At 41.2% G+C, this 24,462-nt stretch overlaps 1 protein-coding gene across 5 annotated transcripts in view; it reads left to right on the top strand.

Annotated features, from left to right (window-relative positions):
- The window catches only part of RTN4 (reticulon 4), an 85,776-nt gene that overhangs the window by 48,591 nt on the left and 12,723 nt on the right, over positions 1-24,462 (top strand). For 3 of the 5 annotated variants that reach the window (XM_034764316.1, XM_034764317.1, XM_034764318.1), the window contains 2 exons: positions 16,853-17,060; positions 20,527-20,665. In XM_034764316.1, coding sequence (XP_034620207.1) covers positions 16,853-17,060; positions 20,527-20,665 — 347 coding nt within the window. Of the gene's footprint in view, positions 1-4,354; positions 4,522-14,021; positions 14,141-16,852; positions 17,061-20,526; positions 20,666-24,462 lie in introns of those variants that run through there. The other 2 variants (XM_034764319.1, XM_034764321.1) reach the window with 2 other exon arrangements.

The following is a 24,462-nucleotide window of genomic DNA, read 5'->3' on the forward strand; positions in this document are numbered from 1 at the left end:
TGCAGAATGCTTTGTAAAAATCCCACCCTAAATTATGGCAAAAGAAAGCCATAAGAACTGCTCTAGTATAGAAATGCCACTTTAATTCTAGCAGCTCTAGATGAGCTAGTCAGTAGCTTATGACTCAGAAGCTTCATAGCAGCATGGGAGCAATTTTCAAAGAATGTAGCTATGTATAATAGGAGAACCTGTTTGTGAATCTCAAAGTTGCACCTGTTTTAGATGTGTAGTACTTGAAGCCATTACTTTATAATTTGCTTGTTGACTGAGTAGCTATCTTTGTTTTATTTAAGTCTTGATGCTGAAATATACTTTAACATTAATATTTAATAGCCATCTATCATTCCATAATAAAAATTCAAGTGTTAAGATCCATTTTGCGTGTATATGTGAAGTATGTGGCGGGGAGAGCTCTCTGAAATTAATAATTACTGAGGGGCATAGATTTGACTGTACAGAGTATTTAGACTAAATGACTGCAAAGAGAAGGAGGAATAAATATTGTACATGTAGAGAATAAAGGAAAAGATCTGAGTACAGGGGTAGGGAAGTGAGAAGGGTCTGTCCAGGAGGCTAATGAAGCAGTAGTGACTTCTAGTGCACCTAGTGCTCTTTGTGTCGTGTGTGTATTAAAACACAAAGAACAAGAGAGAAAAAGGGACAGATTTTAATTGTACACTTGCAAGAATTTTACCACTGGCTACAAGAGATACCCACAGCATTAGGGTTGTTTATTAAACATTTAAAATTAATAAAGTTTATATCTGTTCTAAATTACTGTAGGTGAGAAGGGTAAGTGTCAGCAGCAGAAAATAAATAATTGTATGGACACTAAAGTGAATACAGCTTTATCATGCTTAAGAGTTAAACGATTTAAATAATAATAATAATAATACCTAGCTCTTACATAGCAGTAACAACAAAAAATTATATCTGGCTTCAGAAAGCAAGAATTTAGGAATCGCCTTCTTCCAGGCTAAAAAGATAGTTGGTCTAGGGCTCTGATAACAGCAAAATCTGTGTGCTGGTTGGTGACTAATGTTCCTGAGTGCTGAAGAGAAGCTGTTGCACACCATGCATGTCAAGCTTAACAAGGGGTCAGTTTTGGGTGGTTTTTAATGGAGCTCATCTCAAGTGAGAGGAAAACAGGAAAAGATGGTAAAGCTCATTTTGGTAGTAACCAGCCTACCTTCAGTTATAGTTTGGTAACTGAAGATAAGATCTGAGGGAATGTATATAGTTGTGAATATAAAGATTATGGTAATGTTAAAGTGAATAAAATTTAGATGTCTTTTATGCCTATTAAGTCTAAAACTACAGATGCAAACCTAAAGTCAAGAGGCATTTTATTCATAGTAACTGAGTGCAAATCAGTGTAAAGCAGGCCTGCACAACATGTGGTCCAGGGGCCGCATGCGGCCCGCGTGGGCTCACTGTGCGGCCCGTGGGGGGTGAGTAGGCAAGTGATGGGTGAGGGAGGGGGGCTGAGGAGGCGAGCGGGTGGGCAGTGAGTAGGCGAGTCAGGGGTGTGGGGGGCTGAGGAGGCAGGCGGGCTGGCAGGTGAGCCAGCGGCAAGGGAGGGGAGCTGAGTAGGCAAGTCGGGGGGGTGTGGAGGACTGAGAAGGCAAGCGGGTGGGCAGTGGTGAGGGGTGAGTAGGCGAGCCGTGGGAGTGGGGCTGAGGAGGTGAGCAGCGAGTCAGTGGCTGACCTGTTCTACTGATCTGGTCTGGCTCCCATCCCCTCTCCAAAGGTTGCAGCTGTCTGAAGGTGCATGCCTTCCATGCCTTCCTCATTCACGCCTCATTCATTGAACAGGGCAATGATTACCAAGTGGGGGGAAGATCTTATTCTACTTCTAGCAAAAAGACATTTTTCTTTTATCTTAATTATACTACCTTAGAGGCCCACTATAACATATTACCAAGGTTCAATACCGCTGTTTCGGTGGGGCGGCCGTGGGGAAGGAGGGTTTGTTTCCACGGGGCAGGTGGCGCTGGGGTGAGGGGTTGTTTTGGGGGAGGCTGGGTGGCACTGGGGGGGGTTCCATGGGGCAGGCAGTGCTGGAGTGGTGGTGTTGTGTTTCGGGGGGGGGGGGGGGGGGGGGGGGGCGGGGGGGGGGGGTTCAGCGGGGCCAGGGGGTTTCGGCCCTCAGCTGTTTTCTTTGGAGTAATATGGCCCTCGCCGCTTTACGAGTTGTGCAGGCCTGACTGTAAAGTCATGTCTAGGACTACTTTGAGTAGCTTTCTGATCAGCTTGGTCTGTGCAAGATAACATTTTACAATATGAGAGATTTACACATTCTGCGGAGGAAGCTGAGTATTAAGATGCAAATCACTAATTTAGCACCAGCCACAAGAGCACACTTTGATATATTTTTATGAACGTCTCTTTCTGGTTTGTTTTTATAATATGACACATCAAGTCTTGGCTATGTTTCTAAACAGCATTGGGGAACTTCTTGTCATGCTCAGTATTGATAAACCCAAGTACTCAGAAATCATGACTCAAGTGCAAAAAAAATGAACATTTTAAAATATTTGGGATTCTTCTGGATTTTGAGCCTTCAGGTTTTTTGTGTCATATTTTCAAGCTTTTCTAACCCTAATGGATGTGGAGAAACTTACTCATTTTTAAAATTCAGATTTGTGATTCCTGGATTGGGGGCTTTAAGAATAACTCAAAATATGATAAAATCATGAGCATCTCTGCATGCTGGTAAGATAACTGGCGGTAAGATTGTTTACATGTGGTAGGAAAAACCTTTTTACACTAATAGTTCTACATTAAGTACTCTTGAGGAATTCTGCACCACTGCACGCACACAGAATTCATGTGCCCCGCAGAATTTTTTTTCTCCACAGAAAAGTGCTGCAGTTACATTTTTTGCCCACCATGGGCTGCTCTGACACCATAACAGAAAGCAGCTGCTCCTGCCAGCAGCAGCCCCAGCTGTGGATAGGGAAGAGAAGAGGCCACGTTAGGAGGCACAGGGTACAGGGCATGGACAGCGTGGGACACATGGGGCTGCTGGAGGGTCACAGGCTAGGTTCAGAAGGGCTGGGGGCAGGACAGAATGGGGCAGGGGCTGAATGGGAGATGGCAGCACCATATGGGGACAGGGGGAGGTGGGTGCAGGGACACATGCTAGAGGGGGTGGCTGAGTGGGGGTGCAGGGACACATGGGGGGAGGGCAGATGTGCCTGACTGAATGAAAGAGGCTAGGTGTCAGCCAGGGTCTGCATGGGGGAGGCTCCCTAACAATCCTAACCCTAGTCACAACCCTAACCCTCTTCCTCCTCCCCCCCCCAAAAAAAACCCTGTTCCATACTTCTCCCACCCACACCCAACAATTATTTCTCTCTCCCTCAGCTCCTCCATTACCCCTGACTCTCCCAAACCTTTGCACTGCTTTTGAGAGACGTGGGAAATACGGTTCTTTATTGTAGTTTAAATGAATTATTATTCAAAGTTCTGTATTAATATGCCTAGCAAGGAATCTATTTGTCAAAAAATATTTCCTGAATCTTTTATGTTATCTGTATTGTTACAGACATACTTGCTGGCAGGTATTTTGAAATGAATCTCCAAAATAATGGAAACTGGTATGATTATATTGTGGTTTTTTCGTCAAATAAAATATGCAGAATTTTGCAGAATATTTAATTTTTTGGTGCAGAATTCCCCCAGGAGTAAATGAGGTATGAATAAAGAATGAGTTAAGGATTAAGGCTATTGGAAGGTATTTCTGGTATTGAGATTTCCTTCAGTCTCTTTATGAGCTTTTAACTACTTCATTAGAAGTGTAGACAGAATGATAAAGCACTTTGTATTTCCTACTTTCCCAAGGAAAATGAAATCTATAGTTGACAAAAATATTAAGGTTATAAAGAAATCTGCGTAGGTGTGAGGAAGGAAAAGAGATTTTGTAGAAATGTAAATGTAAACTTTCACCTTTCCATTTTTTCATAAGAGCAAACCATTTTGAGTTTGTCTGGTGAAGTCTTGCTCTGAGCATGAATTTTATAACTTCTGGCGATGTGACAAAAAAGCAAGATTGAGGTAGTTTAGCTTTGTTGCAAAAGCCTCTGTGTAATGTTGTAGTATTGATACATTTCAAGTTTAGCCTAGCTGCTTTGAGGAAAAGCTGATTTCCTTTGTACTGGAGATTCCTCTCCCTACCTTCCCCACTCCCTTCGTTCTGTGTGGTACTAGCATCAAGAAAATGGTTTTAACACTAAGGAGATTTAACTGAAGAATTGGTGCTGGAGTATTAGTAGCTTAGTTACAGATTGCACTGCGTCAGTCTTCTTCACACCCAGAAGACAGTCATGTGACTTAAGTCCTGCTGCAATTGTGCAGCAGACAAGACTGCAGACCTCTGTGGAAACTGATGTTTCATATTTCAGACTGTAGATTTCTCCAATTGCAGCTATTCTATTGGTATGCCTAATTGATAATCACAGCTGGAGGGTAGATCCTGAGGAGAGATGGACAGTCAGCTGAGCAGTTGGAAAGATAAGGGTATTTGCTGTTTATTTAACATTTTTATTAAGCTAAACATGCTGTGGTTTATTTTTCAGTAAATGAGACTTGTAGCATAGATATTTTTAAAGTTGTAAGACATGGTGAAGTCTGTAAAAATGCTAAATGTCTAGGGTAGAAGGAATAAACGATGACGAATACAAAGTAACAAAAATTATTTAAAAAAGAAAAATAGCTTGTATAACACACTGCAAATATCTTAGCTGGTTAGATTTTTGCAGTCCTACATAGCATAGCACAGAATAGCTTGGTTCAGTGTATACTGCACAAATGTCAATGCAGCCCTGATTTAGCCAATATGTTGCTTTCAAAGTTTTTAAATCCTGTTAATTGTTAATGCAATCAAATTGTTAATCTAATGAGGTTAAGTGTGTCTGTGTGAAGTGTAATCTATGCTGTGTTGGTCTCAGGATATTAGAGAGACAAGGTGGGTGAGGTAATACCTTTTATTCTCAAGCTTACACAGAGCTCTTCAGGTCTGGAAAATGTACTCAAAAGTGTTGCAGCTAAAGGCAGGATAGAACATTTTGTTTAGCCTAAGTAATTAACACACATGTCAAAGGACTGTGGTGGGTTCGGTCACAGAGACCCCCTTTGGACTGTCACCTGACGTGCTGGAATGATCTCTGAGCCTGTTTTCCACTGCCAGCTTGGGATTCCAGAACCCTGCCTTGTTGAGCCAGACATGCTAGTCTGCTACAACACAGATCAAGGTCTGGTCCACGCCCCCAAAGCTGCAGACTTTAACCAAAAACTGCTCAGCAAGTCACTTATCTCCAGCAACCAGACACCCAGTTCCCAAAGGGATCCAAACCCCAAATAAATCTGTTTTACTCTGTATAAAGCTTATTCAGGTTAAACTCATAAATTGTCCACCCTCTATAACTGATAGAGAGAGATGCACAACTGTTTGCTCCCCCAGGTATTAATCACTTACTTTGGGTTAATTAATAAACAAATGTGATTTTATTAAGTATAAAAAGTAGATTTAAGTGGTTTCAAGTAATAACAGACAGAACAAAGTAAATTACCAAGCAAAAGAAAACAAAACACGCAAGTCTAAGCCTAATACATTAAGAATCTGTTTACAGGTAAAATCTCACCCTCAGATGTTCCAATAAGCTTCTTTCGCAGACTAGACTCCTTCTCAGTCTGGGCCCAATCCTTTCCCCTGGTACAGTGGTTGTTCCAGCTCAGGTGGTAACTAGGGGATTTTTCATGACTGGCAGACCCCTTTGTTCTGTTCCATCCCCTTTTTATAGCTTTGGCCCAAGGCGGGAATCTTTTGTCTCTCTGGGTCCCCACCCCTGCTTCTAAATGGAAAACCACCAGGTTTAAGATGGATTCCAGTACCAGGTGACATGGTCACATGTCCTGTGAGACCCCAAGCCTCCATTCTTTCTGGCCTGACTCACAGGAACACAGGAAGGCTTACAAGTAAACAGAGCCATTTACAACCAATAGTCCTGGTCAATGGGAGCCATCAAGTTTCGAAACAACCATTAATGGCACACACTTTGCATAATTACAATAGGACTTCAGAGTAATACTTCATATTTCTAGCTTCAGATTCAAGAATGATACATTCATACAAATAGGATGAACACACTCAGTAGATTATAAGTTTTGTAATGATACCTTACAAGAGATCTTTTGCATAAAGCATATTCCAGTTACTTTATAGTCACATTCATAAGCATATTTCCATAAACATAGGGAGTGCAATATCACAGGGACCATTCAAGGTGACATGGCCTATTAACACCTGTCCAGTCATATAGGTGAAACGGGGGTAAAAACTGGAGGAGGGGGGAGTTAAATGTGTTATAGATTATTGTAATAAGCCATAAATCCAATTTCTCTGTCTAGTCCATGTTTTTAGTGTCTAGCAAAGTTAAGAATTTAAGTTCTCAGGCTTGTCTTTTGAGGTTGATGTGCAGGTTTCCTTTGAGGATGAAGACTGAGAGGTCAGATAAAGAGTGATCACTTTGTGAAAAGTGTTAACCCACAGATGATATGGTGTTTTTGTTTTTTATCATTTTTCTGTGTGAGTTCATTTAAGAGCATAGTGATTGTCTAGTTTCACCCACACAGTTGTTATTTGGGCATTTGGTGCACTGGATGAGGTACACCACATGTGATAGGCATGTGTAGGACCTACGGATCTTGAGAGTTGTGTTGTGGGGGATGTTGATGATCATAGAAATTTCACGGTGTTGTAATTGTAGGGGTCCTGACCCAAAAAGGAGTTGTGTGTGAGGTCGCAAGGCTATTGTTGGGGCGGGGGGTGGGGTGGGGGAGGGAGGTTGCAGTACTGCTACCTTTAGCACTGCCACCAGCAGCAGTGCAGAAGTAAGAATGGCATAGTATGGTATTGCCACCCTTATTTTTGTGCTGCTGTCTGCAGACCTGGGCCCTCAGTCAGCAGCCGCCACTCTCCAGCCACCCAGTTCTGAAGGCAGCGCAGAAGTGAGGATGGCAATACTTGGACCCTTGCCCTAAAATAACCTTGTGACCCCCCCCTGCAATTTGAGAAACACTGGTCTCCCCTGTGAAATACGTATAGTATAGGGTAAAAGCACACAAAAGATGAGATTTCACAGGGGAAGACCAGATTTCATGGTCCGTGATGCATTTTTCATGGCCGTTAATTTGGTAGGGCCCTATGCATAGTTGTCTGTAGGGTTCCATCATTGGAGATGATCATGGTGTCCAGGAAGTTGGTGCTAATGTGGGAGTGTTCTAAAGAGAGTTTAATGGATCAGTGTGATGGTTGTTGAAGTTGTGATGGAAATCTGTTTAGGTCGTCTGTCCAGAGGATGAAAATATCATTGATGTATCTCAGATATATCATTGGTTTCATGGTGCATTTGTCCAGAAATTCTTCTTCAAGATGGCCCATGAAGAGGTTGACATATTGGGAAGCCATCCTAGCACCCATGTAATTTAATCATTTAATGAGTACTAGGGAGAAGCATAGTACAGCAGACTTTCTCTTTTTATGGTTTGTTTATATTGTATGCTTTAAAACATTGATTGTTTACAATCTTTCTTACTGGATCACAAATAATTATTTTTGTGACTAAATTTCAGAATTTGCCAGCATAATCTACAATAGTTTTAGATAAATAAGTAGTTAGGCTTAAAATAGTGTGACCTTTGTCCAGTAACCACCAATCTGCAATCACCCTTCTGAATCTCTCTGAATCATTTAGAAGAATTTAAGTCCTATTTGTATGTGTGAGCTTCAGATTTTGTCCTTAGATCTACAAACTCAAAGAAATAACTTCTTAAGGTTGGTACTGGTATGTCCAAATTTGACAATTTTTATAACTGGCTTTCCAAGTTCATATGGGTTTTGGATTGTTCCCCCTCCCTCCCAATATATGCCAGCTGCCTCACACCTACGAGGTACCCTACAATAACCACCTGCGCATACATATGTGGATAAGGGAGGAAAAAACCTTCAGTCAGGTCATAACTTCCAGTTTTTAAGTCTTTTATTAGAGGTTCAAAATTTATAAAGCATGGAAAATCCTTACTAGTATCATTTGCAATGTTTAGGTTATATAGTAAACAGTATTGCCAACCTCAAGCATTCAAAATTCCATGTGTCAGGCAAAAAAAAAAAAAAAGATTTCCTTAAAAAAATTTTGTTTTGTTTTTTTCATTTGCCTTCAAATTTTTGAGTCTTTAGGGTACTCCCAGGCCATTTTTTCAAGTTTTTTCCCGCAACCATGGGAAACTTACTTTTTCCCCTCCCCTGCCCTCTTTTTCTAAATGAATGCTGAGACTCGCATGTAATCATTCCAGAATATGGAGCTCTAAGACCTTTTCCCCTCCTTACCCCCTAAATAGTCATACTGGTGCAATCCACTACAACAGTAGTGTGGACACCGTTATAGCAGTATATCTTATTTCCCTTCCTGTAAGCACAAGCTACACCAGTATAAGCACTCATACTGATATAACTGCATCCACACTGGGGAAGTTGTACTGCTTTAATTATACTAGTATAGTAATTTTTGTGTAAAACAAAACAAAAACCCCATAGCCACAAATTTGTGTTTTTTCCTTTTAGATGTAAAGTCATTTATTTACATAACATTTCAAACTGTACATTTTCAGCACAATCTCCTTACATGGGCTTGAGGGGAAGTCTCGGTGTTGCACAAGCAGGTCTGAATCTGGGCAGAGGGGCATGGTCCTTTCAGGCCTCCCAGAAACAGTTCTTCAACTCCTTGATATGGATGGCACAGCTGACGCAGTAGTTCAGCTTTAGATAGAGCTTGGTCAGCATGTACGAATCAAATTAGGGAGACAAAGTGAGCTCGGAAAAGCAGGTTGACAAATCACTTCCATTTTACTCTGCTTTTTCAACTATACGTCCTGTGTCATTGCTTTTAAGTCTCCACCTAAGGACTGGGTAAGTTCTTGAAACCTGTTAGTGCTGTACATGATAAGGTTTGCTACAGGAGGTGGAGATATCTCACTTTACAGGGGACATATGTTTCTATCCTACTTTCCTCTAGTATTCCAGGCTCTGCTAATCTGCAAAATATGCGGCGAAGTCCAAAAACTGGTTAGACCAGTAGTCTGGTCCCAAAATAAATATATCATTCGACATACCCACCTACTCTTTTTTTTTTTTTTTTTTTTTTTTTTTTGAGTGAGGAGTTTTTAAGCTTGTTTGCCTGGAAAGATCAACTTTAAAACTAGAGAACATTTAGAAGCTTCATTGTACCTGGGATTTTCAGTTTAAACCAGAACATGCTAGCAAAACTCAGCTGAATTTAGGGCAGGTCTAGACAGATTGTGTACTGCAATAATTCTATGGGTTTACAAGGCGATATAGGTATAGCAGTGATGCAGTTACACCTACATAGTTTATTTAGGTAAATTTGCCTAACTGCATCCACACTAGAAAGTGAGATATTATAACAGTACAACCTACTAAACAGGTGGGATTACACTGATACAAAAACTAGGGGTATACCAGTCCTTAAAGTTGTCTGAGGACTAAGTAATGAATATTCATATGCTCAAAAATTCAAGTTTTTTTTTTTTTAATCACTTCCCATAGTCAGTCTTGTCTCTTTTATAAAACTCTCTAAAAGTATTGCTAAGATGAGCAAAAGAGGTGGAAAAACACCTTTCTGCCCTCTGTCTGTATATCACATGAAAATTGACTTTTTGGCTTAACATTTTACTGAAAACCAGAGTCCTTATTATAACAAGTTACATGATGGAAAACAAAAAAGTGAATCTTAAAATGTTTATTTTTGAATGATTTGCTCAGGATGCTTAAGGCTTTGGGATGGGTGCCTCTTGTTTGTACATAGAATGGTTAGACTGGGAGGAACCTCGAGAGGGCATCTAGTCCAGTCCCCTGCACTCATGGCAAGACTAAGTATTATCTAGAACGGAGATGGCCAAACTTACTGACCTTTTGAGCCGCTTACGACAATCTTCAGAAGTTTGAGAGCTGGGGTGCCCCTGCCAGGGCTCAGGGCTTCAGCCCTTTGGGGAGGGGTTGTTGGGACTTCAGCCCTGCAGAAGGTGCCTGCCAGGGCTCGGAGCCTCAGCCCTGCAGGAGGTGCCTGCCGGGGCCCGGGGTTGCAGCCCTGCTTCTGCTGAAGCCATGAGCCCTGGCAGGTGTGCCCCGCAGGGCTGAAGCCCCAAGACCCCTATCCCTGCTGGGCAGAAGCCAGAGGCGATGTGTGGAGGGACACGTAGGGTCATGTGCTCCACCAGATTTTTGCCAGGGCTTGCTGGCCCTGCTTGGTCACATGGTACCACCCTGCATAGTAACTGCTGGAGCTGGCAAGCTGGGAGGCAAGGCAGTGGCAAACAGGGAGAGCTAACACCTGGGTATTGGAGGGAGGTGCTGCTGAGGGTAAGAGGGGGAGCATGCCTGGGGGGCCTGACTTAAGCTGTTGGAGGGGGGCAAAGCTTTAAATTGTGCCTCCCCACTCTCAGCAGGCACCAGTCATCTCTGGCAGAAGCCCTAAGTCCCACTGCATGGCAAAACTCCCAAGCTACCTCCCTGCCAGTCTGGCAGGCGGAGAATTGGGTGGCGGGGGGCTCTGCAAGCCTCACTTTTTAATTATAAAAGAGCTACATGCAGCTCACAAGCTGCAGTTTTGCTACCCAGATCTAGACCATCTCTGACAGGTGTTTGTCTAGCCTGCTCTAAAAAATCTCCAATGATGGAGATTCCACAACCTCCATAGGCAATTTATTCCAGTGCTTAACCACCCTGACAGGAAGTATTTCCTAATGTCCATCCTAAACCACCCTTGCTGCAACATAAGCCCATTGCTTCTTGTCCTATCCTCAGAGCTTAAAGAAAAGAGTTTTTTTTCCCTCCTCCTCGTAACAAGCTTTCATGTACTTGAAAACTGTTATCATGTCCCCTCTCGGTCTTTCCTTCTTCAGACTAAACAAACCCAATTTTTTCAATCTTCCTTCATAGGTCATGTTTTCTAGACCTTTAATCATTTTTGTTGCTTTTTTCTGGACTTTCTCCAATTTGTTCACATTTTTCCTGAAATGTGTTGCCCAGAACTGGAAACGGTGCTCCAATAGAGGCCATATCAGCGCAGAGTAGAGAAGAAGAATTATTTCTTGTATCTTGCTTACAACACTCTTGCTAATACATTCCAGACTGATGTGTTTTTATTTTTTTCAAAGTGTTACTCTTTACTCATATTTAGTTTGTGATCCATTATGACTCCCTGATCCATTTCTGCAGTACTCCTTCTTCGGTAGTCCTTTCTCAGTTTGTATGTGTGCAACTGATTGTTCCTTCCTAAGTGGAGTACTTCACATTTGTCCATATTGAATTTCATCCTTTTTACTTCAGACTGTTTCTCCAGTTTGTCCAGATCATTTTTGAATTTTAATCCTATCATCCAAAGCACTTGCAACCTCTCCCAGCTTGGTATCGTCCACAAACTTTATAAATGTACTCTCTATGCCCTTGTCTAAATAATTGATGACGATATTGAACAAAACTGGTCCCTGTGGGACCCCACTTGTTATGCTCTTCCAGCTTGATTGTGAATCACTGATAACTACTTTCTGGGAATGGTTTTCCAACCAGTTATGCCCCCACCTTATAGTAGCTCCACCTAGATTGTATTTCCCTAGCTTGTTTATGAGAAGGTCATGTGAGACAGTATCAAAAGCCTATGGGCTTGGCTACACTTGCAAGTTAGGGCGCCCGGGGCTGCTTTAATGTGCTCTAACTCCTGAGGTGTCTACACTGGCAAGGCACATAGAGTGCCTGGACTCTGCAGCTGGAGCGCTCCTGGTAATTCACGAGAAAGCATAAAGCTTGCTGTACCCTGGCTGAAACAACCAGGCGTCAGTGTGGATGATGTGTTGCATTACTTTTGATCCCTGCAATGAGCTCTGGGAGAAATATGGCTCTTTGACTTTACAATGCTCTCAGAGCAAATGTCCGTGAGTTTAGTGCTGCTTCTCAGGGCTTGTCTACATGGGAACAGGCAGGAAAATTAATCCGAATTAACTAAAGGTGTTAATTTGAACTTGATTCACTGAACCACATTAAATCCCCAAGTGGATGCTGCTGTTCAGAATTCAAGTGGTGTTAATTCACTTGAATTCTGAATGAAGGTATTCACCAGGGTTTAATGCATCCACTGTAGTTTAATGTATCCAGTTCAAGTTCACACCGTTAGTTAATTTGGATGAACTTTCCCGGATGTCCCTGAGTAGATAAGCCCATAACAGAAGGGCCAGTCTACACTACAACATTTTGAGTATACCCCTATGGTGTCATTCCACTTACAGCAAGCTTAAAATCAATCATGGGACATGAGACAAGGTCATAGGTCAACAGAGTGGAGTTTTGTAGCTGATTGGACGAAACCATACGTTACCATATTATTGAATCATTTTAGGCCCTGTCTACATCATAATTACATTTGAGCTGGGGATCTGGTTACAACACTGTTCCAGCTTGCTATATAGAAGGGACTTTAACTGTCTTCTGCAACATTGATTGCTTTATTCCCATTATGGAAGATGAATAAAATCTCATCTGGAGTACAGATGGAATTGTGTTGTAGCTAGATCCTCTGATTTCCTAGTAATTGTAACACAGACAGATCCTCGCAGAACAGTAAAGATCAGAAATATACCGTGATTTTGTTATATGATTTAAAGTATTCTTGTCCCATTCAGAGCCAGGAGCAAATCCGGTTATAACACAATTCAGGGTGAGTGCTCTTATAACTATTTTATCAATGCACACATTTTTCTAATGTATGTATCCATCCCTTAATTTAAATATGAGCAGCACTAGACCGAAGGCTTTCATTTCAGTGAAAGGGGCAATGAGATCAGTTTCTTTCTGGTACAGTTGCAAAACTCACCATCATCTTGCAGTCCCTGTTGTCTTGGCTTAATTTTTTGTGAATAGTTTTATTGGTAAATATTGGTTTAAACCAAGGATCTTTAGGCCTCAGTAACCTGCAAAATCCTGTGAAGTAGCCCACAGAGGAAGTGGCACTGTCCTGCTTCTTCATTCTTGTCTGCCTCTCTTTTGCAGCTACTTTGATCCCTCGTTGGTAGCTCTTTCTTGGCTTTGACTCTAATGATTTCACAGAAGATGCTGCAATTTATGAAGACCTGTGTGGTACTTCCTCAGAAGCAGAATGAGGCAGCCAAGCCTAGAAGGCATGATGGTCAAGCTTCTAGCCCACAAATGGCCCGATCATATTTGTTCTCTAGCCTGTTTGGATACCCCTGGTTTAAATAAAAACAGCAGCTTTATTTTTTACATCCATTTTTTTCTAATGGTCTTTTAAGCAGAAAACCTAACATTTTGGAATTCATGTATATATTTAAGTTTTAATTTGCCTTACTGGAAAATGATGCTATAGTAAGGGGTAACATAAGACCTTCATAAGAATGTGCCCATATAAGGTACTATCATAATACGTATTGTAGATGGTTGATTTGACAAAAATATTGCACCCTAAAGCTGCAGATGTTCAGCGCTTCTTAACAGATTCCCATGTTAGTACACTAGCAATTGTAAAATCAGGCCAAAAAATGGCAGTTGTCTGCAGCTGTAATTTTTTTTTCTTTTAACTGGTATTTGAATGAAACAGTCATCAAGAATTTCAACTTAACTGTTAGACTATAGGAAGGTATTTGAGAAATGTTTCCTGATTCATGCATTCAGTCTCTTAAATGGGATGTGATTTTGTCCTTTCTTTGTTCATTCCTTTTTTCTAAATAGAATCTTTATTTGGCCCTGAAATCTTTTTTACGCTAGATGTAGAATGTTTACTTGTCCGATTCAGTTGCAAATATCTATTTTTTTAATTTTTTTTTAATACTTTAACTGCATTCCAAGGACTTAACTGGAGAAACAGCTATTGGCTGAACACTTAAAGCATTCTGTGTTAGTCTGTGAAGCTTCTAACTGTAGTAGTGAGACGGCAGGCAGTTGCGTATATCAGTTGACCTTTGAATACCCTAGCCGGAAGTGAAAAGGATCTGGCTTGTCAGCTGTACAAGATCTGGGTGCATGCAGGCAAACTCAAGATGGATGCCAAAATTGGTTAGTTCTTTTTTGTTTTAATATATATACATGAATTTAAAACTCTTGTGAATCCTGAGGCTTTTAATTTGTTCAAAAGACAAAAACAGTTTCTTGTGGCTCATTTACTTTTTGAGAGAGGATTTTCAGGTCAAATATATAAGCGCTTGTTTTTGTCACAAAAACAGCTATTGAAACTGTTCAGCCTTAAAAATAAGAACCTGTGATAGAAAAGGCTTCAGAGAATTCAGCAATCAGCCTCTTATCACGGCATTTGCGTTAAAGGCAAAATGTAATTGGATGCGTTCTGCATGTGAGGCATGGATGCTAACAGTACTATTTTTAGATGTGCCAGATGACAATTCATGCTTACCATATGTAGACAGCTGCACTTGCTTTAGATTAGGCCTGGAATACTTACGTTGAAGGGCTGTAATTGTAGTTTACACAAGTGTAAATTTAAGCAAACACAATTAGCATAAGGAAGGATACTGTTTGGAGTGTCCCTGAGTATATTTATTTTTTGTGGGTATACTGTGTTTAAAGCCAGCACGCTGTTTTCACTAATATACAGTTTGGATTTTCTAAATTACCTTCTCTTGGAGGTGTGGGGGAATTTAAAGCAGCTTTTACCTTTTATCAGTCACATGGACTAAAAGTTACAATTCAATTTTGTAATTGTTTTACAATATTGAATTTTTTTAGAGTGTTTACTGTTTTATTTTGCAATAGTGTATACATGTGGGATTAGCATTGGGACTTATATGGTACTTCTCATTTTGAATGGGACAGGGCAGAGTGTATGTGGGGGAAATGTAAAATGAAAATACAGTTCCAGGTCCAAATGAAAGACGGGAGTAGATTGAGGTCACCAATCTTCAGTCATTAATGAACAAAGTATTTGAAGCTAGACTCGCGGACTACCCCAACTTTAGAATATCTCCCTTTCCAGTGAATGTTACTGGGAATTTTCATGATTGCTGAATTATTGCCTTTACATTTGTTATAATTTTTAACTGTGCAGATGTAGTCCTTTACCACAGTTACAAACTGGCCCTATCAAGAGACAATGACACACTATTAATGCAGATCTTAAAATAAAAAAATCATGACAATGAAGCTATTGTACATATATATGAAAATTGTTAATATTTTTAGAAGTTTCAAAACATAGAGTTCTTGCTTTCCAACACCAGCTGATTAGTTCAAATCTTGTATTGAAATGATTTCATAATGTTGAAAGGAAGGCTTCAATTTCAAAAAAGCTTATGCATGTGCACTTGTATGAATAATTCTATTGTCTTTAATGGGACTATGTATGATAGTAAAGTTATGTCTACACAGGTATTAGCGGAATCTGGCCCTAAGGTAGCACATAATTATTTAAAGCTAGTACATGCAAATTTCCATCAGATTATACATACAACCCCATGTTATTTCAACTGCTTATCGTGTTCTGAATTAATATAGGGATTTGTTCTGGATTGTGATTGTTTTGTCGTTAGAGTAAAATTCTTAAGGTAGACAAGATGCTATTGGAGTGCTAAGCTCAAATAAAGCTTAACACAACCAAATTCAGGAAGATAAACAGATGTCCTGGTGGTTTTAGAACAGATAATAAACATAGTAGTGCTTCACATTTTGAAAAGACTAGATAACTAGCTAACATTATGTATAATGCTAATAAAGCTTTTTCTTTTACCTTTTTTTTATATTGTGCTCTATATCTAATAAATTTTATATACTCACTATTGATGGAGAGGGAAATCAGCTGTGAAGTTAGGCAACTCAAAACTCACCCATGACCGTTTCCCATTACATAGCATTGAGAAGTGTATAAAACCCAGTTAGATCAAATACTCCTGCATGCTACAATGGAGGTTCTCTCTAAATCTGTGATACTTCACTTAAAAATGCAGCAGACTCAAACCCAGAAAGAGGAAACTTGATATTTTAACCCAGTGACCAGACTAATTGCTCTTTGGGTAAATCTTTGAACAGTAATACTAAAAATGGCATCATGTGTTTCTATGGTTATATAGAAAATATATGCTCAGTTTACAAATAAACATTTTGCCCATCATTGGACTGCAAATTTAGCTTTGATTGGAAATCAAACTGGGTTCTCTCAAGGTCCCTTCCTACATTTCCATGATTGTTCCTAACTTTGCATCAACATCATCACCAGTAGAAAAGGTTATGCAAGCCCAATTATGCCTTCAGTTATATTTGTGTAACCAGCCCCATTGTCTTAAAATGCTGCCCTCAGTGATATGTGTGCACTTGCCATCATAGTGGTTTCGAATTCAGTAAACAATTCTGTTGATTAGCCTCAAGAAAAATAGAATCTCTCTTAGCTGTTGGGTGCACAGAGGTACAGGAATAAAAAGCAGTAAAAGCTTTTCACTGATGTGAGCAAGTATGGCTTGGAATGCTCACGAGGAGCAGATTAATTAAGATTTCATTTTGACATAGTCTCTTTTCAGGGCAGAACTGCACTTGAATTTTAGCAAATCCATTTTGGGTAATTCCAACAATCCAGAGTCTAGTGTAAAACCAGTTCTCACTCTTCCCAGAATGCTTATTGTTTATAATTAGAAACTTCTAATAATGTAGAAATATGAGATACTGGGTTCAATTTTTTAAGATGTCATATTCAGATAAAACAAATATACACTTGTCGTATGTATGTAAGATGTCTTGTATTCTAATTTCAGTCCTTTTAACTTTTAGTTGTTGACCTCCTTTACTGGCGAGACATTAAGAAGACAGGAGTGGTGTTTGGTGCCAGCTTGTTCCTGCTGCTTTCGTTAACTGTATTCAGCATTGTGAGTGTGACAGCTTACATTGCTTTGGCCCTTCTTTCTGTGACAATCAGCTTCAGGATATACAAGGGAGTTATCCAGGCAATCCAAAAGTCCGATGAAGGCCACCCATTTAGGTGAGATTTTTCTTTAATATCAAATACATGGTTGTTGGAATAGCACTACAGATTCAGCTAACTGCATTTGAATATATATACGATACCAGTGCATGGCAATGTAAAACAGCCTCAATACTGTACAATCTATCTCTCTCAACTGTAGCTACTCTCAAACATGATTGGGATTTTCACAAAATAATTTCATAGAATGGACACAAGAAATGGTAAGAAAAATGAACTAAGACTGTCTGGCATAGTGTATTTCTTCAAAAAGTCAAGACAGACTCCAGTAGCACTGTAAAACTTTATATTCCATATATATTCGTTCATTAGGCTGTTTGTTTATAAGCTGACCCCCCTAAGATGGTTAGGTTAAAAATAGGAAAAACTGTATGACCCTTTCATAAGCCGACCCTATATTTCAGGGGTTGGCAAACTTTGGCTCCCGGCCCGTTAAGGTAAGCCTCATTGGCTGGGAACGGCGAACCGCGGCCACAGGGAGCTGGGGGGCTCCATGCCTGCAGACGCTCCAGGTAAACATAACGACAATGTATTAGATATTCAATTAAATGATTCCATAGAGTTTAAAATCATCAAATTTTGGTGTAGGCCTGTTTATAAGCCAACCCCCACTCTTTGATGCGTCACTTTTTTACCAAAATATTCAGCTTATGAACAAGTATATAGGGTATTTATTTCAGTTTGGTTCATTGAACTTACTTACACATTAATACTTGATTCAGCATTTCAAATATGCCCTGACATCAGGTACTAAACCACTGAAAATGTCATACTTGGATACCTGTAAAGCAATTTGTGGTTTGGTAAAGATTAGTAAATACAGCACAAGGTATGTTCAGTTGCTAATTATTCACATTTTGTTATATACCGCTTTCTGAAATCCTTTCTCAATAGCATGCTTAATTCTTACTATGCTAGCATGAATGTGCAATAAGGCAGCAACATTCTAAATGAGTCTATGTGGTTGGATTTTAAGCAATTGGTTAGATGCAATATCCAGGTTCAGTGACCTGATCAGTGGATAAATCTGAAAACTTGGACTCTAATGAGGAAAACTGTAAACAATTAGGGTCAATTTTGAAAACGTGGATGACTGAGTTCATTGAAATCCCCAAGAGAATCAATGATTAATTTGTTAAATAATAATTGTGCCCACTCCCAAGAATGTGGCATGGGCATAGTTCGTGTGGTGTAGAAAGACAGGGAGCTTTGCTATTACTATTGGGTTCATATAGGCCATAGTAGTGCACATACTGTAGAATTATGTCTTTAGAGATGTAAACTTCACATTAATGCATTAAAATAATTAAGAGTGCATGTTTCTTAATCTCACAACCAGCCACACTATCCAGCAACTGCTTTCCTCCTCTCCATTCCAAAATATGGTTCAGTCTCCTTTTCTCCTCCTTTATTTTCCCAGTTTACTTTTCTTCAGCTGCTTTTTTTGTGCTATTGCCAATTCTCTTTTCCAGATAACATTGATATGTGATAGTTTTTAAAACCTCTCCTCCATGAGGACAGATGTAGCCTTCCAGTGGAAAGGACTCTCAGGATCAGTTCTCCCTTCCCTCCCTCCCTTCCATTCCTTCAAAACCAAGGCAAGAGAGGTTTGCTGAGGCAGCTGGTCTGGCTTCCCCTTTGGAATCTCCTCAACTGCACTCTGTAAATGCTTACAGAGGTGGCCAGTCCACACCACCCCCTAAAAGCCAACAGCTGCCTGCCATGAGCTTGTCCTTTAAATTAAGGTGGGTGAAAACTCTAAGAAGGGGTAATGTTACAGTGCAGTCAGATCAGGAAAAATGCATCTGTGGCTATAGATGTTAAAACCATAGACCCACATCTGTGACAGCATTCAGCAGAGCAATGCAAAATAGGATGCTGGCCACCTTAAAGAAGCTGGTTTAAAAAGGAAAGCCTTTAATTTAAAGGAACAGTCTGCTGGCAGTTGGAGTACTCTAAATGTAGTTTCTCTGTTACAGGTTTTCAATAAGTACAAACTGGTTTACAATAAGTACATAGTAAAATCCACAACATTTCTAAGATCTGATCTTTTCTTTCTGTCCATACAGTGGATAATCTCATTCAGGCCCTTTCTTATTCACTACAAACTGTTCCTCCCTGGCCTATCCTCTCCCTGACAGTCCATACAAAATGCAACTACTGGGACCACATTTCTGACCTATTGATCAAGTCATGTCATACACCTCACCATCAAGGCCTTGCATGACTCTGCCCCTCCTTCCTTATCCAAGGTTGTCTCTTGCTAGGCTCAGCTCTGCCAATATTAGCAGCCTTGATGCCGCATTTGTCCATTTCTCCTCTGTTTCCCCCCTCTCCCAGCACTGCTCACTTACCTTGGAATACCCTTTTTGAGTTGGTCCCTGTGGCCCTTACCATCTCCTCTTTTAAAATCCACTTCTTCTAGAATGCCTACCAATGAATAACATAAATGTCTTTGTTGTCCTAACGTGCTGTGTGTTAACTTCATTTACGACGTCCCCTTTTTCCACCCTCAATCCATTCAGACTGGTTGCTCTGCTATATTGCAGTTTGCCTGAACTTAGATTTCAAACTCCTCAGGACAGGGAATCTGTCCTCTTTTGTTTGTAGTTTTGTGGGACACCTAGCACGTTTTTTGAGAATTGTAAAACAATAAATACTTTTTACAGGTAAATAATACTTAACACAACTGTATAAATACTATATAATATGTCTCATAATTCTAATTACCTGTTAAATAAAATAGGTGACTTAATGCGTAAATGTAGAACAGAGCTAATTTGCCAGTCATAGGGCAGTGTAGAATTTGGTGCCATATTCCAGATAAGCAACATATCCCCTCTGAGCCCTTACTGGACATGAAACTAAATTTTAAAATGATAATTTTCTATTTAAAGAATCTAATACTGACCTAGCGACTCTGCTTATTAGTAGATGGAAAAGGTGGGAAATGGAATGGGGGATGGGTGTGTGTGAGAACACTTTAACAGGATTACAGGATTTTTATCTTTCTGATTGGAAAATTCCCAGAACTTTCAGCTAAATCTTCAGACATTAAGCAAAGAGAGGGAGATTGCATGGCAGAGTGGAGGAAGCCTGACCTGTTGCAAATTGCAGACCTTAACCTTTCACTTCCAAAAAGTGGGGTACTAAATCCTTTTGGACCAAACTCCTTCTCTAGAACATTAACCATCATTTGTTTAAAGAAATTCCATTTAGAAGACTTAGTAAAATGAAGAGTAACTTTATCCATGTCTTTGAGTTGATTATTGCTTAAAGGTGAACTGCAAAGAATTTTTTTAATACTGCCTTTTCACATTTTTGCTGCATTAAAACAGGGTCCTGACCCACAGTTTGAGAACCGCTGCTATAGAGTCTTCCAGAGCAGAGAAGACCAGATTTAGTAACGTAAAAAACAAGCAGGTAAAGCTTGTGTTTCATGAATGATTCTTTCATTTTTCAGGGCTTACTTGGAGACTGATGTTGCTGTGTCTGAGGCGCTTGTCCAGAAGTACAGCAATGCTGCACTTGGCCACATTAATGGCACAGTAAAGGAGCTCAGACGTCTTTTCCTAGTTGATGACTTAGTTGATTCTCTGAAGGTAAATGATAAAGCATTCAACATACAGCTGTAGATTTGACTTTCCTCAACAGGGCTTAAAAAGAGAGGTTTAAATTGAACCAGTGGTCAGATGTTAAAGGTATTTGAATGTATCTATTTCTTTAAAAATCTCAATTTGGGGGTAGCTGGGCAGAGTCTAACTCCTTTCTATTTTTGTTTTTTGGCTCACATGTCAGCACCAGTAAGTGGCCAGCATCTGGTCAATTGAATTTCTTGGTACAGTTTCTCATTCTGCTAATCTTAAATACCCAAAAGAATATTTATAGCTGTGCAGCTTGAGATTACCTAAAGCATTGATGAACATTACATTTCAAATGGCATTTGACATGAATTTTCTAATGTTGTACAAGTCTCCAACAATAATAGACTTGTAAATAGTTCCCTCAACCATCTGTTATATCCTTTCCCTCTGTGTCTGGGTCTACCTGTTGCAGTGCAGACTCCCACAGTCCCAGGGAGAGGCTACATAATAACACTGTCATATAATTTAAATCCTTAGCAGCAGGGAGGTTTGACTCATGCCAGTATTTTTATAAAGATCCTGTGGTTCTTCAAGTGCTGTCCCTGGGGGCGCTCTACTCTAGGTTACGGTGCGTCCCGGCACCGCTGATCAGTGATCTTCGGTTGCAGTGCCTGGTCGGGACGCATGTGCTCAGCTGCTGTCTCATGGCGTTGTTAGGGTCTGCCTGAGCGCGCGCATCCCACACCCCTCTCCGTTCCTTCTCAGCTGTCCTCGGCTGAAGACAGGACTCTGGGCAGTGCTGATCCTCTTCCCTGGTTTCTGAAGGAAACAATTACAAAGAACATAGAAATAGTTAGTTAGTAACATCCCAGTTGTTTCCCTTCCTTTAGAATAGTTACTTAGTTTAAAAAAAAAAACAAAAAACTTTTCTCCAAGTTTGTCTCCCACTGAGACACTCTCCCCTGGCATTCCTAGCGCAATAATGCCAGGGGCTTCAGGATTCAAGAAATGTGCACCCTCTCAGGCGAAGAGGCAAGAAGCTCTGCATCTGCCTATGGAGACGGGCAGTAAACCCTCTCTCTCAGGCTCCCCTGCCAAGGCAGAACCGACTGGGAGCCCAGCTTCACCCTCTCACGCTAGTAGTCAAAGATGAATTAATTGCCAAAATTAGGCTATCCCATTATACCATCCCCTCCATAAATTTATCAAGCTTCGTCTTGAAGCCAGATATGTCTTTTGCCCCCGCTACTCCCCTTGGAAGGCTGTTCCAGAACCTTTGTCTAATTTCAAGACTAAACTTCCTGATAGTCAGTTTATATCCATCTGTTCTTGTATCCACATTGGTACCGAGCTTAAATAATTCCTCTCCCTCCATGGTATTCATTCCTCTGATATATTTATAGAGAGCAATCATATCTCCCCTCAGCCTTCTTTTGGTTAGGCTAAACAAGCCAAGATCTTTGAGTCTCCTTTCATAAGACAGGTTTTCCATTCCTTGGGTCATCCTAGTAGCCCTTCTCTGAACCTGTTCCAGTTTAATTTCATCCTTCTTAAACATGGGAGACCAGAACTGCACACAGTATTCCAGATGAGATCTCCCCAGTGCCTTGTATAACAGTACTAACGCCACCTTCTCTCCACTGGAAATACCTCGCCTAATGTATCCCAAGACTGCATTAGCTTTTTTCATGGCCATATCACATTGGTGGCAGTCCAAAGTGGAGGATCTCCCCTTTGACAAAAATAAACTCTTTTCCAAAAAAACCGATGAAGTCCTTCACACTATGAAAGACTCTAGAGCCACCGTGCGCACATTGTGCATATACCCATTCATTCCCAGGAGACCACAGTATCAACCTTATCAAAGGCCCAGCGCACAACAATATCGTTGACCCTAGTCCAGACCGTATGACACTGGGAGAAACCGCAACAGACCTCCTAGGCACAGGCAAAACCAGGCGCAAGCAACTACTTCCCACCATCGGGTAACAAACAACAATTTTGAAGTGTTGGTCGGGGGTCTGCGTGACCATCCCTTGACTCCGCCGCCTATTTGCCCATTTGGCTACTGCCTCCAGGCTTTCACCATGTTTGGCAACAGATCACACAGGACCTCTGGGTCCTGGAAATAGCTCAGTCAGGTTACTCCATCCCTTTCCTATCTTTCCTGCCCACCCTTTCCCCTTCCCCGTCCCTCTTCAGGGACCCCTCTCACAAGCACCTTCTCTGCATGGAGGTGGCTCATCTTCTCCACCTAGGTGCAGTCGAACATGTACTGACGCAGCATCGGGGAAAAGGATTCTACTCCGACTACTTTCTAACCCAAAAGAAAGGTGTACGTGTACAAAAATTCAAGTTGGTCACATTGGGCACAATAATACCCACGCTAGAACAAGGGGACTGGTTCACAGCCCTAGCCCTACAAGATACCTATTTCCATATATCCATTCATCCAGCACACAGACACTTCCTGCGATTCCTCACTATTACTAATCTCATACGCACAATCTCTGTTCACCCCAGAATACAGGCACGGACCTGCCTTCAGCTTCTTGGTCACAGGGCAGCCACCACCTTCGTTGCCAAATATTCCACACTGCACATTCTCCACTTTTTTAGTCATCCAATGATGTGGGGTAATTTTTGGAAAGGATTTACTCTGGAGGTCAAGTGGATGGGTCCTTGCCCCATTGTGAGTCGCCTCTTCCCCGGTAGTGGACCAGCTTCAGCTCCCTGGCAAATTGAAATGGGTGCATGCCAATCAGCTCAAAACATATGTTTCTCTCTATGTTTCTGGTCATGGCATCGTGGGACTCGGTTGTGGACCAGCCACCTGCCTGGACCATCCAGGTTTCCAGCTGGCTATGGGATTATCCGAATAATCATAATTATGAGGAAGAGAGATACCTCCAAAGGCTCTCCCTGGATCCATTTGCTGATGGGGCCCGAGCCACAGTGTGGTGGAAGGCTGGAGGGGAGGTGCCTTGGAGACTATGCATAGTCCGGATAGACCCAGCAGGGCCACAGCAAAATACCTGGTGGGTGGCCCCGAGTCTCCCATGGATTCCATTGGGACAAACCCTGTTCCTCCTGTGGGGGCCTGGAGGGGGAGTGGAAATGGAATGGGAAGTCCTTTGGCAAGCAATAGCAATTACTGATCTCTGGGTGTAATGTTGTTGTAACCTCCTAAACCAGGCAAATAACATCCATGACGAAAGCCAGGGAGGGCTGTAACGGGACAACTAATAATTTAGGGAGTGTTCATCCGTGCCTCAATTTCCCCAATAGGTGCATTTGTGGTGTTCTTTTCCTTTCCCTCTTGCTTTGTTAACAGGACAAAGCAGTAATAAGAGCCCAGGAACACCCCAAACAGGAATGGTGGGATCGCTCTTGCTGCTTCAGGCCTGCAAAATTTGTCAGGGCAAAACAATGTATGTATGATGACACACCTCTGTGGGAATCCTTGAGTCCCCATTGTTTTTGGGCTTCTTTGTTAATTTTACCAGTGTCCAAAATTGGCCCTGGTAAAAGAAAAGGTCAGTTATCCATTGGGGAGGGGGGCAATTGTGGCTTAGCATCCTAGGAGAGTGGCATCATGTATTATCTGGGATTGTGGTCCATCGCGACATGTGGGAGGTGGCTCCCTCCAATGACATGGCTAAGCAGTATGTGCTGACTACATCTTCTATCAGCACATATGGATTGCAGAGGGCAACACTTGGCAGCTGTGACCTATGGAGCCCCCTCAAATGGTGTGTAAGGAGAAGGCAGTGCCAGGCCGCTTTTATGAGGTGAGTCAACACATCTGTTGGGAA

The sequence above is a fragment of the Trachemys scripta genome, chromosome 3 (assembly GCF_013100865.1).
Source record: "Trachemys scripta elegans isolate TJP31775 chromosome 3, CAS_Tse_1.0, whole genome shotgun sequence".
Taxonomy (NCBI): Eukaryota; Metazoa; Chordata; order Testudines; family Emydidae; genus Trachemys; species Trachemys scripta.